This window comes from Hemitrygon akajei, chromosome 15 (assembly GCF_048418815.1).
Source record: "Hemitrygon akajei chromosome 15, sHemAka1.3, whole genome shotgun sequence".
Classification (NCBI taxonomy): domain Eukaryota; kingdom Metazoa; phylum Chordata; class Chondrichthyes; order Myliobatiformes; family Dasyatidae; genus Hemitrygon; species Hemitrygon akajei.
This window is the reverse complement of record NC_133138.1, coordinates 74,143,278-74,160,545: the sequence shown is the minus strand read 5'-3', so window position 1 is coordinate 74,160,545 and position 17,268 is coordinate 74,143,278. Positions and strand designations below refer to the sequence as shown.

The 17,268-nt window shown below is 42.3% G+C and overlaps 1 protein-coding gene across 1 annotated transcript in view; it reads left to right on the top strand.

Annotated features, from left to right (window-relative positions):
• Positions 1–17,268, top strand: part of LOC140739458 (semaphorin-4C-like) — a 65,935-nt gene that overhangs the window by 44,718 nt on the left and 3,949 nt on the right. The window contains exons 10-13 of the mRNA XM_073067769.1: positions 1,458–1,677; positions 10,834–10,943; positions 12,030–12,193; positions 16,189–16,247. Coding sequence (XP_072923870.1) covers positions 1,458–1,677; positions 10,834–10,943; positions 12,030–12,193; positions 16,189–16,247 — 553 coding nt within the window. The remainder of the gene's footprint in view (positions 1–1,457; positions 1,678–10,833; positions 10,944–12,029; positions 12,194–16,188; positions 16,248–17,268) is intronic.

Below are 17,268 nucleotides of genomic sequence, written 5' to 3'. Positions count from 1 at the left end.
ACCAAAACAGTTGCCGCTGACGGTGACCTTGTGGATTTGTTACACTTGCATGACGTGTCTTCACTCCAATAATGATTGATCCAAAAGTTGAGGATATGTAGTCAATCCCTTATTAGCAATTAGCAAACATACAGTCTTGAGGCGGTGAAACTTAAGAGTAAGTTAAGCATAATTGAGCATTATTGAGGGGTCAGAAAAAGACACAACATCTGTCGGCCCCCAGCTACGACAAACTGCGACAAGCAAAGCACGAATATGTGACTTAGTCACTTTGCTTTTACCACGCCCCGCTCGTGTGAGTAGATACCATAATAAACGTGCAACGCAGAATACAATGCAGATAGAGAACAGATGCATGGTTCCAACAGTTGTTATCTGATATGCATTCTGTTTATATTTTGTATAGGCCAGGAGCTGGAGTCATTAAATTGCAGCGACGATCACTCCTCCAGCTAAAGTAGCATACGTCATTAAAGTGTCAATAGTGTCTGATTAGTAGTTGTCGCACTTTTGAGTCAAAAGGCTGTGGGTTCAAATCCCAGTTCAGATACTGAAAAGCTTCTATTTTCTAATTATGATTTATAATTTAAATTTTTATTATATTGACTTCGATTTGTACTGCGAAGCACAGAATCTAATATCACTGTGATGATTGTACGCTCTAGTATCAATTGTTTGGTGACAATGAAGTAAAGTGAGACTTGAACCTCGAGCTGCACCATGAACCATTAACCATGGCGCCAAATGCTCTGGGTGCAGAAATCCATGGTACCAATTCTGAAGAAAAGCAGGAAAGTGTATATGGTGCTCAGTTCAATATTTGATCTTCTGAATTGCAAGTCTTTCTTGCCTGCCTGCTTAATTATTTGAATAAAATGCAATTTAGCTCATTAAATATGACCTAAACTTAAAGCACCATTTCAGTCTCATAAATCAGTTCCATTTTCTCAAGTTAGCACTGTACATTATTATAGAGTCTAACAAGATATTAGGCTAATGGATCTATCGTTTACTGACTTCTATCTTCTAATTTTTTCTCAGAGGAGAGCAAACTTCATCTGTAGGTAGGTATTTCATATTAGCAAAACGATAATGCCCATAAAAGGGCAAACAGATTAACACAGTAGAAACACACTCAATAAAGGATTAAAGAATCATGAATTAGTATCTCTGTGCATGTTCATTCATCCACTAGTGTAACACAGAACATATGAGTACAAGCATAACTGAGCATTTGAGTGAGCACATGAACATACATGGACAAATACTGCATATACTGACATGCATGTAGATGACATATCGATACATGCAAAGAAATACCCAAACTTTTAACTGTCTTTTTTCTCCAGCACACAATTGCCAGTTTGCAAGCTAACACCGTCTGAGCTTTGTTGGAGAAAGAGCAGGATGTAACACTGAAAATCCAAGCTTTTTATTATCCTCTCTTTCCTTCACAGTGTATCACTAACTGGCATAGGAACCATTCGATCGAGAGTTCACTGCATTTACCTGACGACGTGCTGCGTTTCAGCCGAAGTCACCCGCTCATGCAGCAAGCTGTCTACCCGATGAATGGTCAGCCCAGGATGATAACCAGAAATGCACAGTATTCCAAAATTGTCGCAGTGCAAGTGAGCTCAATGGATGGAACGTACGAAGTTCTCTTCCTCGGAACAAGTAAGTACACCTGGTACCTTTTGAATTAGCTTTCTTAGTGATTAGTGCTAGAAGCAGCTGGGAAAACAACAGATTTTGGTTGGAATCTCAAGACATCCTGACAACCTAACAAAGTGAGGACTGCAGGTGATGTTAGGAATCTGCAGGCATAGGCTTGGCTGTGCCTTTTATTGATTATTTTTGTGAAATAACCTTTCACCTTATCTTTTGATTATCCTTTGCTTTGAAACTGATGATACTGCAAGTTCCAAACTGATTTCTCAGACTAGGACAGTGGTAGCATTATTTGTCATTATAAATTATTTTATTGAAGGAAATTTATACCTAAATGACCAAGGGCTTGACTTCATAGTCTTCTACAAAGTTCTCCAGTGAATTTCATGCTGTCCATTTTCACTAGCATTTTATATAAATGAATTATTCCACACGAACTTTAAGGCCAGTAAAGGAATTTATCTAAGGATGATTAGACCTCCAACACTGCAGAAACAGGTCACAACTGTTCTCCCACCATTTCCTCCTTTGTATAAAATGGTGGTTGTCCGTTGTGTTGGACAATGATAGGAAAGAAAGGTTTTTGAAGTAGAAAAGCTGTTGCACTGGGGTAGATCCACTCCCTTGAACTCAGATATCCAGGTCCAGTGGTATGAACAAGCGTCACAGACTAGGGTCTTCCTTGTGTTACGTACCCCGTAACTGGGTCACTTACCAGCAAAGATAGAGAGGTCCGTTGAAGTCTGATGGTACTATTTTTAACAGTATTTATTGATAAAAATACACAAAAATAATATCAATGCAAACATACAGATAATATACGTCATCAATACTAAATCTAAAAGCGCAGGTATAATAATAATCAGTAAGAAATAGCTCTATCGTTGTCTAGGGGATAATGTATTGTCCGATGGAAATATAAAAGTCACTCAAGTTCATTCAAGCTGCAGCTTTTGGTTGGAGAGAGAGATGGAGGCTTAGAACTTGCCCGGTTTTCCGTTTTATGATGTCGATCCTTCGAAATGGCGTCGGTGGTGATCTCTTCCTTAGCTAAGCCGCCTTCCATGGTAGGGCCTCAATCCCGGGGCAATGGGAAAGGACACACGTGGGCCCTCCACCGGCTGTCGCTATTAAACGCTGTCATGGAACTTCTAGCGTTTCTCCTGGTGCATGTCTAAGGGGTTGTTCCCCAGACCTTCTTTTATCCTTACTCACGGGGTCTCAGATGTCAATCAGGTTGGGGAGGATGCCATCCCCCAACCAGCCCACGTTGCCTGATTCCTTGAGGGCATTGATGAATAGCACAGCGCTCAATACACAATTCCGTCTCCAAGAGACAATGACCGCTTCCCGTTGCTTTGTATCGCTGAGGGCCAGGACATTCCAAACGTCTCTCTCTCATTTCCTGGGTCTCCTGACCTGAATTAATAGCGATCTTGCGATTCTCAAAAAGGAGGGGGCACAGGCGTAACACCCCCTTTCTTTAACACGTTTTTACCATCGGTAAAAACGAAGTAATACAGAGTCTTACAGGATTTTAGAATCTAACACAATACAAAAGCTTTTTTTTTAACTACAGAGTAATACAGTTATACATTCAATTCAGCATCTAAACAGTTAACAATTACATTGTCACTTCCTTTAATATCTTAACATCTTGTACCTTACTAAAGTCTTGTAGCATCAGACTCCAATTTAATAACCACCTATTTTTTTTTCCTTCAGCAAACAAAACTAAAGAGTTGTGATCTTAGCTTACGTGTATACTACAAAAGTTCATGCAAAATACTAATCTTTATGTTACTTTCAAACTTAACAGTCAAGCTTCCATGGGGGTTGTCTTTATTATCCACATGCTTTGTCGAAATCCTGTAAAACCGGCTTCTGCTATTTAAAAATGGCGTCCCCATTAACCCTAGCCTCTTTTCCGGTTAAGTCCCACGTGGGGAGCTTGTGCACCCTGGCAAAATAGGCTTTCGCCCGCTCCTTTCATAGGAGTTATTTTATCAACAATGTGTTCCAAACTTAGACCATTTCCCGAATTTCCAGCCAATTCTTTAATTTTACGCAAGTTGCTAGTTTTCTCTTCAGGACCCTTGAGGCTATTAGTTTTCAGTTTAAACTCTTTGTTCAAATAGCATTTCAAATTCCGCCTTTTTACACCACACTCTGGAATAACAATAGCGTGTGGGGCCCCTTTACCTTCCAACTCAACCTGTAATTGATTCACAGGCTTTGTGGTACCACGCCATTGTCTCTGTAGCCTGGTTGTTGCTTCTGATATCAGTCCAGCCTTTAAATTTTCTTCATTCAATTTGGGAACTACATATTTCCCTTTTCCTTCAATAATAATATTCATCTCACCACCTTTGATCTCCTCACTGACTTTTACCACACCTTCGAACACAAACACCTGGGAACTCTCTCTTCCCACTATTACCAAGGTTAACCCTTTCTTCACTGAACCCAGTCCATCTGACCCACAAGGACTGCATTCCTTTTCAACTGAATCAAATACCTCAGACTTTTTCTGAGCTCCATTACTAGGTTCAGTACCACGTGCATCCACATCTTGGACACACTCAAACGGGACATTTGCCTCTTCCAGGCTTTCAATACCCGTACCCGGTCCAAATTCTAAATTCCCCTGATCCTCCCAGCTACTCTCTGGGCAACTCCCTTCCGGAGTAAACTCAACCCCGCGGGCTGAAACAACCTCATCTGCCAACCCAGCAGACTTCTTCAAGGTAAGGGCACCCTTTTCATCTAGGACTGCCGTCATTTCATTATCGGGAACACCTTTAGAATTTTCCACTTCTTCAAACAGTTCTGCCAAACCAGACAGATCATCCATGTCCAACCCTGGACCTTTTAACAGCTTTATCTGTTTCTCATCTTTATTTCGTGCCTCTAGAACTTTTCTCCTCACTAAGGGCAGGTCTACCTCCTCTCCCTTACTCTCTTTCACTTTACTACTCTTAGTTTTACCACCCTCTAAACCCTTGTGGTACAGGGTCGGTAAAAACGTCTCGGCCAAATCGATACTGGCCGGATTTAAACTGCTCTCGTTCTCAGCTGCCTTTCTCGACATGCTGCGAGTGATCGCGCATGCGGGATAGATCTTGGAATCTAGGGGCGGGACCTCCACCGGCTGCCTCGTCAGCGTCATTGCTGACCAAACCTTACCACCGGCTAAATCATTACCCAGAAGGACGTCCGCGTCAGTTCTCGGGAATTCTGATCACACCCCCATTTCAACTGGTCCAGATACCAGCTCACAATTTATAATGATCCTATGCAAGGGCACCATTTCCGTCCCTTTGCCTATACCTTTCACAGCTACCATTCCCGTCTTGCAACCAAAATCCAGTACCTTACTGCTAATCAATGACAGTTCAGCGCCCGTGTCTCTCCAGATCCGCACGGGAACTGGTGGGTCTCCCTCCCTCACAGACATGGTTCCGTTTGACATACAAGTCTCAGACCCTTCTCGTACTTTGTCTACCCGGGGCTCTCTTGTCGATTTACTGATTACCACGGCACATCCTATAGGGACTGCTGCTTTCCCTTTTCCAGTCTCCTTCCTCAGAGCAAAGCACCTAGATGCAATATGTCCCCCCTTTCCACAATTAAAACAGGTCAAGCCCGGAAATCTCTGGCCGTCTTGCCTTTCCCCCTCAATCTTACCACTAGCTCCCGGCGGGACCTCTGCCTCAGCCGGCGGACTTTCTCTATCGTTCCCATGGTCTCTCTGGGAACTTTTATTCAAGGAAAACTTTGTCTTGTGGGTTAGGGCATATTCATCTGTGAACCTAGCAAATTCGGAGATGGACTTATTCGGCTTCTTATTCAAATACATCCGGATATCCTCCGAAACACCACTTTTAAATTCCTCAATCAGAATTAACTCCCTGAGACGCCAAAAATCCTCTTCCACTAATTCTGCTGTATACCAATGGTCCAAGAGCACACCCTTCTCATAGGCAAACTCGGTATACATCTGATTCCACCCTTTCTTTAAATTTCTGAACTTTTGTCTATACGCTTCAGGTACCAATTCATAAGTCCGGAGAATGGCCGCTTTTACTTTGTCATAACTCTCCGCCTCTTCCTCCTCCATGGACAACGCCGTATATGCTCGTTGTGCCTTCCCTTTTAACACACTTTGTAACAACGCCACCCACTGCTCTTTGGGCCACTTCTGATTAAATGCCACCTTTTCAAAAAGCAAGAAATAACTATCAACATCCATCTCCTCGAACGGAGGTACTAACCTCAACTCCTGACTAACATTAAACCGCTCCTCTCGGTCTGCCCCTTGATCTCTTCGCTCTTGCCTTAAATTCTCCATATCCAAGTCATGTTGCCTCTGTTTCTCTGCCTCCCTCTCCTTCTCGGCTCTTTCCTTTTCTTTCTCAGCTCTCTCCCTCTCTTTTTCAGCTGCTTCCAGCTGTTTTAACTGAATTTCATGCTCCCTTTGTTTCTCAGCCCTGTCTTGCTCCCTTTTCAGCTCCAACTTCTTTAGCTGGAGCTCATGCTCCCTTTGTCTCTCGGCCCTTTCTTTCTCTTTCTCTCTCTCAGCTGCTTCCAGCTGCTTTAACTTAATTGCATGTTCCAACCTTAATTTCTCCAACTCTAACTGAGCCGTCCCACTAGCTGGTACCTTTTCAGGGATATTTTCCAATACCTCAGCTGAAAACACATTCTTCTCAATATAATACTGAGTTATGGCCCTTCGCACCTCCCGCTTTTTCATTGACAACCACACCTCTGCGAGGTTTAGCTCCTTCGCCATATTTATCAAGTCCGATTTGGTGGCTGCCTCTAGCGCCTCCAAAGTCGGGTGTTCTATAAATTCATCCATGTCCATCTTTGCTGGTTTCCCGTCTGGCTACCCGCGTACCAGATCCAAGTTTGGACTTACAAGCCCGATTCACTGGCCTCCCAATTTGGTGTCAAATCTCGAGATGAGAACCCCAATTGTTATGTACCCCGTAACTGGGTCACTTACCAGCAAAGATAGAAAGATCCGTTGAAGTCTGATGATACTATTTTTAACAGTATTTATTGATAAAAATACACAAAAATAATATCAATGCAAACATACAGATAATATACGTCATCAATACTAAATCTAAAAGCGCGGGTATAATAATAATCAATAAGAAATAGCTGTATCGTTGTCTAGGGGATAATGTATTGTCCGATGGTGGAGGGATTGCATCATCCCAACCTGATTGACATCTGAGACCCTGTGAGTCAGGATAAAAGAGGGTCTAGGGAACAACCCCTTCAGACGCACCAGAAGAAACGCTAGCAATCCCGTAATAGCAAAAACCGGTGGAAAGGCCACGTGCGTCCTTTTCCGTTTGCCCCGGAATTGGTGGGCCCTTTACCACGGAAGAACGGTTTTTAGCTAATAACGGGGAAATCAACTCCCAACGACTCTCGAAGGATTGACATCATAAAAGGAATGGGCAAGTTTTAACCCGTCTTTCTTTCCAACCAAAAAGCTGCAGCTTGAATGAACTACAGTGACTTTTATATTTCCATCGGACAATACATTATCCCCTAGACAACAATAGAGCTATTTCTTATTGATTATTATTATACCCGCGCTTTTAGATTTAGAATCAACAAAGTATATTATCCGTATGTTTGCAGTGATATTATTTTGTGTATTTTTATCAATAAGTACTGTTAAAAATAGTACCATCAGACTTCAACAGACCTCTCTATCTTTGCTGGTAAGTGACCCAGTTACGGGGTACGTAACAACATATATAACGAAATAATGTATATAGAAACAAGATAATGTAGTAGTACACATAACACATGGTAACTATGAAGGTAAGGATAAAATCTACAAATGAATCACACATAAGTAACAAACTAAAGTGAATTAATATTAAATATTGTAAGGTTAAGAATGGATTAACCAGTGACACGTCAAATACGATGCAGCAGAGAGATCAGAAGCTTGATGGCCTGGGGGAAGAAACTGTTTTCCATTCAACCATTCTTGTTTTTATGCATCGGTGTCTCCTGCCTGATGGTAGAAAGTCAAAGAGGATGCTGGATGGATGGGTGGAATCCTTAGTAATACTAAGGGCCCTGTGTACACCTCGCTCCTGATAAATGTTCCTGGTGGATGGTAGGGAGACCCCTATGATCCTCTCAGCTGTTCTCATAGTCTTTTGTAGGGATTTCCGGTCTGATCCTCGACTCCTCCCATACCAGATGGAGATGCAACTTGTCAGGATGCTCTCGATGATGCTCCTGTAAAACACAGTTAAGATGGCGGGGGGAGGTGGGGAAGCTTTGCTTGCCTCAATTGATCAATTGGCTTTGGAACTGGAGGTGCTGCTGTGCCTTCTTGTTCAGGGAGGTGATATTAAGGGACCAGGCAAAGTCATCTGTGATGTGAATTCCCAGGAACTTGCTGCACTTAACTCTCTCTATGGAGGAGCCACGTAAATGTATTCGTCTGTACCTTCCTGAACTCCACAATGATTTTCTTTGTCTTCGCTACATTCAGGCCTAGGTTGTTTCTTCTCACACCAATCCACCAGCCACTCTACTTCCTCACTATACTCCGTCTCGTCATCGTTCTCGATAAGGCTAGCCACTGCAGTGTCCTCCGCAAACTTGATGACACGGTTTGAGCTGGATCCTGCGACACAGTCGTGCGTCAGCAGTGGCATTGTAAAAACATCAGGCTTTTTGTAAGATCTGGGAGAGAAAGGACTAATATTTCTGGGATAAAGGGAATGTGATATGTTGTGGCATGAATGAAGTCACTGGAGAATAATACTGGTCGACATGAAGCATCCTCTTTATTTGACAAAACAAGATGCAGCAGGCATCATATTGAGCAACACACACAAATTGCTGGAGGAACTCAGTAGGCCAGGCAGCATCCATGGAGGTAAATAAACAGTCAATGTTTTGGGCCTAGTTTTCCGGGACTGAAAACAAAGGGGAAAGATGCCAGATGCCAAGGTTTGACAGGGTTTGAGGAGGGTCTTACAGGGTTTGACAGAGTCGATGCAGAGTTAATATTTTCCCTGGCTGACTCATCTAGAAGCGGGGCTCACTATCCAGAATTCGGGGCAGGCCATTCAGGAACAATAAATTTCTTCACCCAGAGTGTGAGGAAACTTTGGAATTTTTAAATCCAAAGGGCTAGAATTCTCAGATTCTACCACTCTCCTACACAGCAAGTATAATTTGCTGTGGGCAATTAACTTGCCTTTTGGGAGGCCTTGGGGATGTGAGGACAACCCATGTAGTCACAGGGAGAACATGCAAACTCCACGCAGACAGCGCTGGAGGTCAGGTTTGAAACCAGATCACTGGAGCAGAGAGGAAGCAGCTGTACTAACTGTGCCGCTGTGAGGCACCACAAACTATTGGCGGCAGTAGTAATGCATACAGTAATGTGTTTGTAACCTCATTGCCTAGTATAATTCTTACTCTACCATTGTTATCAAGTCAGGAGACCAACCTGGGTTTAATGAGCAATGCAGAAAGACTTCAAAAGAATAGCAGCAAAATTCCTCAAAATTGTGATGCCAACTTGATTAAACTACAACACAGTTAGTGTTATACTGCAAAGGCAGCAACCGGTCAGGTCAAATCTCAACAGTCCTGATCACCTCGATGTGAATGGCAGCAGATAATTAAACCGTAGGGAGGAGGAAGCTTCTACAACATCCCCATTCTTAAAAGTGATTTGTCTGCAAACAAGAATGAAGCATTTTCATAAAGGAGTGATGTGTGAGTGATCCATCTGTACTTCTACCTATTATCCCATATTGTTATAGAAACCAGACTTCAGACAGTCAGTTGACTGTTCACCATTAAACCCTGAGAACACTGTGTACGGCAGTGGCAGTGTCACTGGACAACATCCTGTTCTCTAGCAAATTGTTACCCATGCGTCCGGCTTCCCTTCTCCAAGCAGCTGATCAATTCAAAGGAGCGGCAGAGACCGATACGATTTGGCACCGACAGTATCACAGGAATTGCTAGTCAGCCTTTAACTCAACGTAGGACTGCGTTAGGGACTCCAGCTTCTGATTTTTCTTTGGAGTTTACTCCCAAAGCTTTCCCCATGAGTCGGCATAGCAACAGGGCAGCGGGAGTTAGAGGTCAGAGGTTTTCTTCTACGTGAGTTGCCAACTATGGTTGATGAACCCCATCTGTTTGGAGCAATTGGTTTTAAGGCACCAGTAATCTGTCTTTGCCACTTCTCCCGTCAGTAGAAACACCTTGCTGGGTTTAGTAGCTAAGCCACATGTGAAGGCCAGGAGCTGGTCTTGGTTGTTAGAGGCTATTCGAGACACACGCCACTGGGAGCATTGAATAGGTGGTGGGAGGAGCTTATCCCCTCAACTGCACTTGCCCCCACCCCAACTGGCTATGATAACCTTAAGGAACAGCTGTTCCAGTACATCTACCCAATAAATTGAAAAAATTGCCCGGGTGCGTTCTATCCACAAAACACTTGACAAATCCCATCTGTCTTGTTGTATCAATGTGACGGAGAGATTCAGTTCTGGCAAGCAGCGCTTATTCACCTGTAACCTCCTCATTAAGTTTGGCTTTCACCCGGGTGTACTTGATCCCAGATCTCACAATGGGCTTGGGCCAAATGTGGACCACATAGGTGAATTCTAAAGAAGGGAGTGACTCCCTTTGATATCAATCACTCTGGTAAAACAGAAGTCAGTGGACATCAAGAGGAATCTAATGCTGCATCATTCATTTCATGAAGGAGCATGGTTATGGCTGTTGAAGGCCAATAATCTTATCCCCACGATGCTACTGAAGTGGGAGGACAGGCTTTGGCGAAGGATGGTAGGTATCACCTCCATGTTCCTTACCGGTTATAAGCCATCCTTCATTGCTATTGGAACTTCTAACCTAACAGCACCATGAATATGCTTGCCTGATGGGTGACAGTGTTTCAGGAAGTACCATCATATCCTGGTTGGAGATTATCTAGGGAAGGGTAACAAAGTCTCACCTTCCTAGTTGAATCATCTAGGGCTGATTTGTGATGCTGAGTAATGATGTTGCAGTGTCCATATGATGGTCCTTTACTCTTCTGAACCAACTCTTTAGGTTCAATAAACTGTGTCTCTCTATCTCCTGCAGATGATGGCCGTTTGCACAAAGCTGTATTGGTTGGTTCCCGCAGTTATATCATAGAGGAGAAGAAATTATTTAAAAATATTCAACCCATTCAAAATCTCCTTTACTATAAGGTATGAAAATAATCACAGGATTCTAATTTTACTCATCTGATTCCGAAGGTGTGGGAAGGGAACCCACCGTCCAGTTTTTTTTGCATAAGAACTGCTTTTTGTGACTCTTCTCACTCTCCTGGACTTGCTATGAGGATAGAGCCAGCCTCTGATTATCTTTATTTGAATCAGTATGTTCTGATCATAATGTCCATCACTTGCTGATGAAAGGATACAATGGTTAATGATGGCCAACTTATTGCAAGTGAGATATTTAGAGATCAGTTACACTCACATGGGCAAAAGAATAACCTGGACTGAGACATCTGTCAGCAGCTGAAAAATCTGTAGTTTTGGTTGTAATTCCATGTGGTTTCAATCAGGAATATCCTCACAACATAATGAGTTACAATGAAGTATTGGAATTCCTAAAAGTTCCATCTCTACAAATAGACTAATTGTTGGTGGGATAATTCTTTATTCATATTTGCTTTCCTTTGTCTCCTCTGAGGCAGCAGTTCCTACACGCTCTGTCATTGCATATATCCAGGTTCCCTTCCACTTACAAGCTATCCTGACCTTTACCATTCCTTCTTTCTAACCAGAACTTCCAACTAAACAGCACTGTGCATACACTTTCACCAGATAGGAGACAGTGTTTCAGGAAGAACCATCATAACCTGACTGAAAGTTAATTGTAAAGATGGGCAATAAATTATCACCTTCCCAGGAATGGCCGTGTCCCGAAAATTAAATTTGAAACCAAGAATTACAGTCAGTCTCAGCGGTCATGAACCGGGTGGGAGGGAGGGAGAGAGGGATGGAAGATATTATCCAGTGGCCTTTGGATAGGAGGGAATCAAAGTTCAGTGTGGTGCCATTCACTGGGTGAACAGGTCCAACACATAGAATTGCACCAAGGTCACTCACATCATGAGGAATGTGATCACAAATGAAATAAAACAGCAGGCCCCACTGTAAACTGATGAGAGATTGCGGTGTGGCTCAGCAAAGATTAATTTTGAAATAGGTTTCAGTCTGATCTGAATATTTCTAGCATTTTCTGTTTTTATTTTAGTTATCAACATTCTCTTTACTCTTGCCCAGGGATTTGTTTATGTTGGTTCTCCCAGTGAAGTTACTCAGGTTGCAGAGGCAGATTGCGAACAGTACAAGACCTGTTACGACTGTATCTACGCCCGGGATCCCTACTGCGTTTGGAGTAAGTCAGCATCTCGCTGCAAGTTATACAAGAAACATTCATTAAACAAGTAAGTATATATTTGTCTGGCTCTGAAGCAAAACTAATGGCAAAAAATCGAACCATGTGGGAGAATGGGTGCATTTTCTATCATCAGTTATTCCCACATATCTAATACCAGACGGATTTAGCCAATCCAAAGACACTTGAGATTAGTACGGTCCAGCAACTGGTCTAGGAATGGCTACTTCCACTGATAACACATGTGAAAACTTTAAATTAGAAGAATCAGAAACTGGTTTAATATCACTGGCATATGTCATGAAAGTGTTATGTGGCAGCAGTACATTAAATATACAGTGCAAAAGGAGGGGAACAGAAATACAAAGGAAGTTTTCATGGGTTCATTGTCCATTTGGAAATCTGATGGTGGAGGGGAAGAAATGTTGAGTGTGTGTCTTCAGGCTTCTGTACCTCCTCCTTGATAGTGGCAATGAGAAGAGAGCACGTCCTGGGGGAAAGGGGTCTTTAAAAATGGATTCCACCATTTTGAGGCATCGCTTTTTGAAGGTGTCCAAAAGATGGAGGTTTAAAGTGCTTAAATACTGAAAATATTGTCCCATTTAATTAAAACCAGAAAATTCTGGGAACATTCTGTAGGTCAGACGATATCTGAGAAAGAAACACTCAGTGTTGCCTGCAGAGTGTTTCCAGCACTTCCTGCTTTTATTTCAAATTTCCAACATCTGCGGCTTTTGATTTTCATTGCTCCTCAAAAATTGCTGATCTCTGAATTCATGTTCTGCTTTGGAAAATTTACAAGATAGAGTTGGCTTTGGCTACCAGCTTAAATGCTAAAACATCAGATGCCATTTGTACTTGCCCTTATCCTGTTCCATTCCAAGTCACTGCAATTATATTTTTAAATAGTTCGGGCAATTTCCTTATAATTCTCAGTGATTTTTGTAGTCCAGTACAGAAAGGGAGATTTCTCCTGTGTTCCTGCTGAGAATTCCTGAGTGATTCCAATATGGGATGGAACACAATGGGAATCCAACTGTTAAGAGTGGGCATGTGGAGGTCCTGTCTGCCTTAGTTGCAGGATCTCATTCACAGTATTTCGCTTAATTTCCCTCACTGTACTATTGCCCCCTGGCAATGTTTCACAAAAGTGGCGGTGGAGGGTGGAGCAAAGCAAAGACCGCAGGTATTTAGGGTTATTGAGAGGAGCCGGTGAGTGGGGCAGGGAAAGCTTGGGAGAGGGAGGAAGCTGTGGAAGTGAAGAAAAGTTCCATTCTTTGTTTCACTTTCAGGTTCAAAGGTTCATTTAATATCAAAGCATGTATCCATACACAACTCTGAAATTTGTCTTCTCCAGATAGCCATGAAACAAAGAATCTGAAAGTCATTCAGAGAGAAACGTCAAACCCAAGCCCCTGCACAATAAAGAATGGCACCTCATTCTGTACAAAGTACACAGTGCTGATTGGAAACTAAGAAGCACGATATTATTAATCAGTGCTGGCGGACTAATTCAATCATACAGCCTAGAAAGAGGCCTTTCAACTCACACCAACCATCACATCTTCACTGATTTTCATAATTCTACCAATTACCCACATGCTAGGAGCAATAACCAGTGGGCAAACAACCTACTCAATCACACACCTTTGGGATGTGGGAGGAAATCAGAGTACCTGAAGGAAACCCATGTGCTTATGAAGTCAATACGGCATAGTACAACCTTCTCAGCCCACCCTGTCCATGGCAAGCTTCTACACTAATCATGTTAGGACAATATCTCCATAGAGCCCTAATGCATTTAAAGTGGCGTCATAGGTAGATAGGGTCTTAAAGAAAGCTTTTGGCACCTTGGCCTTCATAAATCAAAGTACTGCGTACAGGAGTTGGGATGTTATATTGAAGTTCCGTAAGACATTTGAGAGGCCTAATTTGAGTACTGTGTGCAGTTTTGGTCAACTACCTACAGGAAAGATGTAAACATGGTTGAAAGTACAGACAAAAATTACAAGGTTGTTGCTGGGTGTGGAGGACCGGAGCAATAAGGAAAGATTGAATAGGTTAGGCCTTTATGCCTTAGAACGTAGAAGATTGAGGGGAGATTTGATTATGAAGGGGTATAGAAAGGGTAAATGTAAGCAAGCTTTTTTTTTACTGAGGTTGGGTGGGACTATAACCAGAGATCATGATTTAAGGGCGAAAGATGAAATGTTGAAGGGGAACATGAGGGGAAACTTCATTCAGAGGGCTGTGAAATTATAGAGCGAGCTACCACACAAATGGTGTACGTGAGCTCATTTTCAATGTCTGAGGTAAGTTTGGATAGGTACGTGTATGGTAGGGCTATGGTCCCAGTGTGGGTCTTTGGGACTAGGCAGTTTAAATGGTGTGGCACAGACTAGATGGGCTGAAGGATCTGTTTGTGTGCTGTACTTTTCTATGATTCCCTATCTTACTATGCCTTGCCTAATTAAATATCAGAAGATCCAGGCCATTACTGCCAATGTTCATGACACCATAGAAAACGTGCTAAGGGTAATGAAGGAAAGTCAGACACTGGGGACAATTATTGGAAAAGTATTCGAGAATACATATGGTTGAGCAAGTATATTCTCAGACAGCTGGAGGCTGTTTCTTTGCTGAACTGACTGCTACACCTAGTGGCTGAAATATTACTATGCATGTGCTTTTTATAATTTATTGTTGTAAAATATACATCCAACTTGAGCTTTTTTAAAATCTTTTTTCCATATGTGCAAGTTGAAACTGCCCATGATATTGTTATTCATGGGATATACATATTACTGGTTTAGCATCATCTAATGCCCATTCAAATCAAACCAAATTTCAAGTTTAATTATTCAACCATACATAAATACAGCTGAATAAGATAGTGTTCCTCTGGGGCCAAGATGCAGAACATACACAGCACATTCAAAATAGCGAGCAAAAAAAACATAGTCACGCAAAAATCACATACATATGCGTTTCTTCCCTGGTTGCCCATGTCTTGCTAAACTAATTCAAAAGGCATTTAAGAGTCTCCACTGTGGATATGATTTATTTGATTCAGACGGAATAAGGATGGTTGGACATTATTTAAGTGGATGTGCTTTCACACCAGTTGTCATCATTGCGGGCACTAGATTTTTAATATGGTTATTTCTGGTTACCAGGCTAGTAACTTTACTCTTATTGCAGAGGAGAGTTTGGGACTTGCATTCCAAGGATTGTATTTCTGATAATGCAATTGTTCAGCACCAGTAAGAGCTCTGTTTAATCTCTGAGTTAAAGACCGCTGATTTGTTGACAGTATTGGATCCTTGTGTAGTTGACAGAGGAGACACATGTTTGCACGTCTGAGATTTGGCTACAATTCTGCACCCTTTCCTCTGGTGCTTTAGAATTTCAATCATTACCACTCAGAATCAGGATCACAATATCACTGACATGACATGACATTTCTTGTTATGACAGCAGTACAGTGCAGAGAGATCAACATTTTAAATTACAAAATCAGTGGGAAAAAAATTACAAGGTAGCATTCAGAAATCTGATGGTGGGGGTATCTGTTCTGAAATTATTAAGTGTGGGTCTTCAGGCTCCTGTACTTCCCCCGACAGTAATAACAAGAAGAGAGCATGTTCCAGATAGTGAGGGTCTCTAATGATAGATACCATCTTCTTCAGGCACCACCTCTTGAAGATATCCTCAATGGTGGGGAGAGTTGTGCCCACAATGGAGCTGGCTGAGTCTATAATCCTTCTGCAGCCTCGTTTGATCCCGTGCACTGGAGCCTCAATAGCAGGCTGGGATGTAACTAGTCAGAATGCTCTCCACTATCCACCTGTGGCAATTTATAAGAGTCATTGGTGACACACCAAATCTCCATAATGAAATAGAACTGCTGGCGTGACTTCTTAGTGAATTCATTGAAAGCAGTATCAGTATGTGTAAGGTGGTATGGCAACTGAAAAACTTCTCATGATACTGAAATAGACTCCATAATGTTGGATTGAATCTGAATATTCTTGTTCTTTGCAGTGACTTCTTACAAGACGTTAAGAAAGGCAATGCTGCAGAATTGTGCCCACCACACAAAGGTAAAAGTGGTTACAGAGATGCAGGAATAATATCCTGCAAAACCTGAGATAAATCATGGTCCCAGACATATACAGGGATTAGCTGTCATGCTGATGGTGAATGGATTTGTAGTAACTTGGAAATCAGTCTTCAGAACCTGGTTCTAATTCCAACCCAGCTGGGTCGTTATGATCCATGGGAATTTAAGACCATAATACATAGGAGCAGAACTAGGCCACTCAGCCCATTGAGTCTGCTCCACCATTCCATCATGGCTGATTTATTATCCCTCTCAACCTCATCCTCCATCTCCTTGCCTTTGATGTCCTAACTAATCAAGAACCTATCAACCTCTGCATTAAATATACTCAGCAACTTGGCCTCCACAGCCGTCTATGGCAATGAATTTCACATATTCCCCACCCTCTAGCTAAAGAAATTCTTCCTCATCTCTATTCTAAATGGATGTGTCCCTGCATTCTGAGGCCGTGCCTTCTGGTCCTAGACTCACCCACTATAGGAAACATTTTCTCAACATCCACTCTGTCTAGGCCTTTCAATGTTCAATAGGTTTCAATGGGATTCCACCCGCCCCCCCTCCCCCCCAGCATTGTTCTAGACTCCTGCGAATACAGGCCCAGAGCCATCAAACACATTAACCATTTCATTCATTCCCGGAATCATTCTCGTGAACTTTCTGTGGATCACCTCCAATGCCAGCACTTCTTTTTTCGAGATTAGGGGTCCAGAGCTGCTCACAATACTCCCAAATGCGGTCTGACCAATGCCTTATAATGCCTCAACATCACATCCTTGTTCTTATATTCTAGTCCTATATTCTATTCTATTCTAGTGAATGCTAACATTGCATTTGCCTTCCTCACCACCGACTCAACCTGCAAGTTAACCTTTAGGGAATCCTGCTCAAGGATTCCCAAGTCGCTTTGCACCTCAGATTTTTGAATTTTCTCCCCGTTTATAACGTAGTCTACACTTTTATTTCTTCTTCCAAAGTGCATGACCATACACTTCCTGACACAA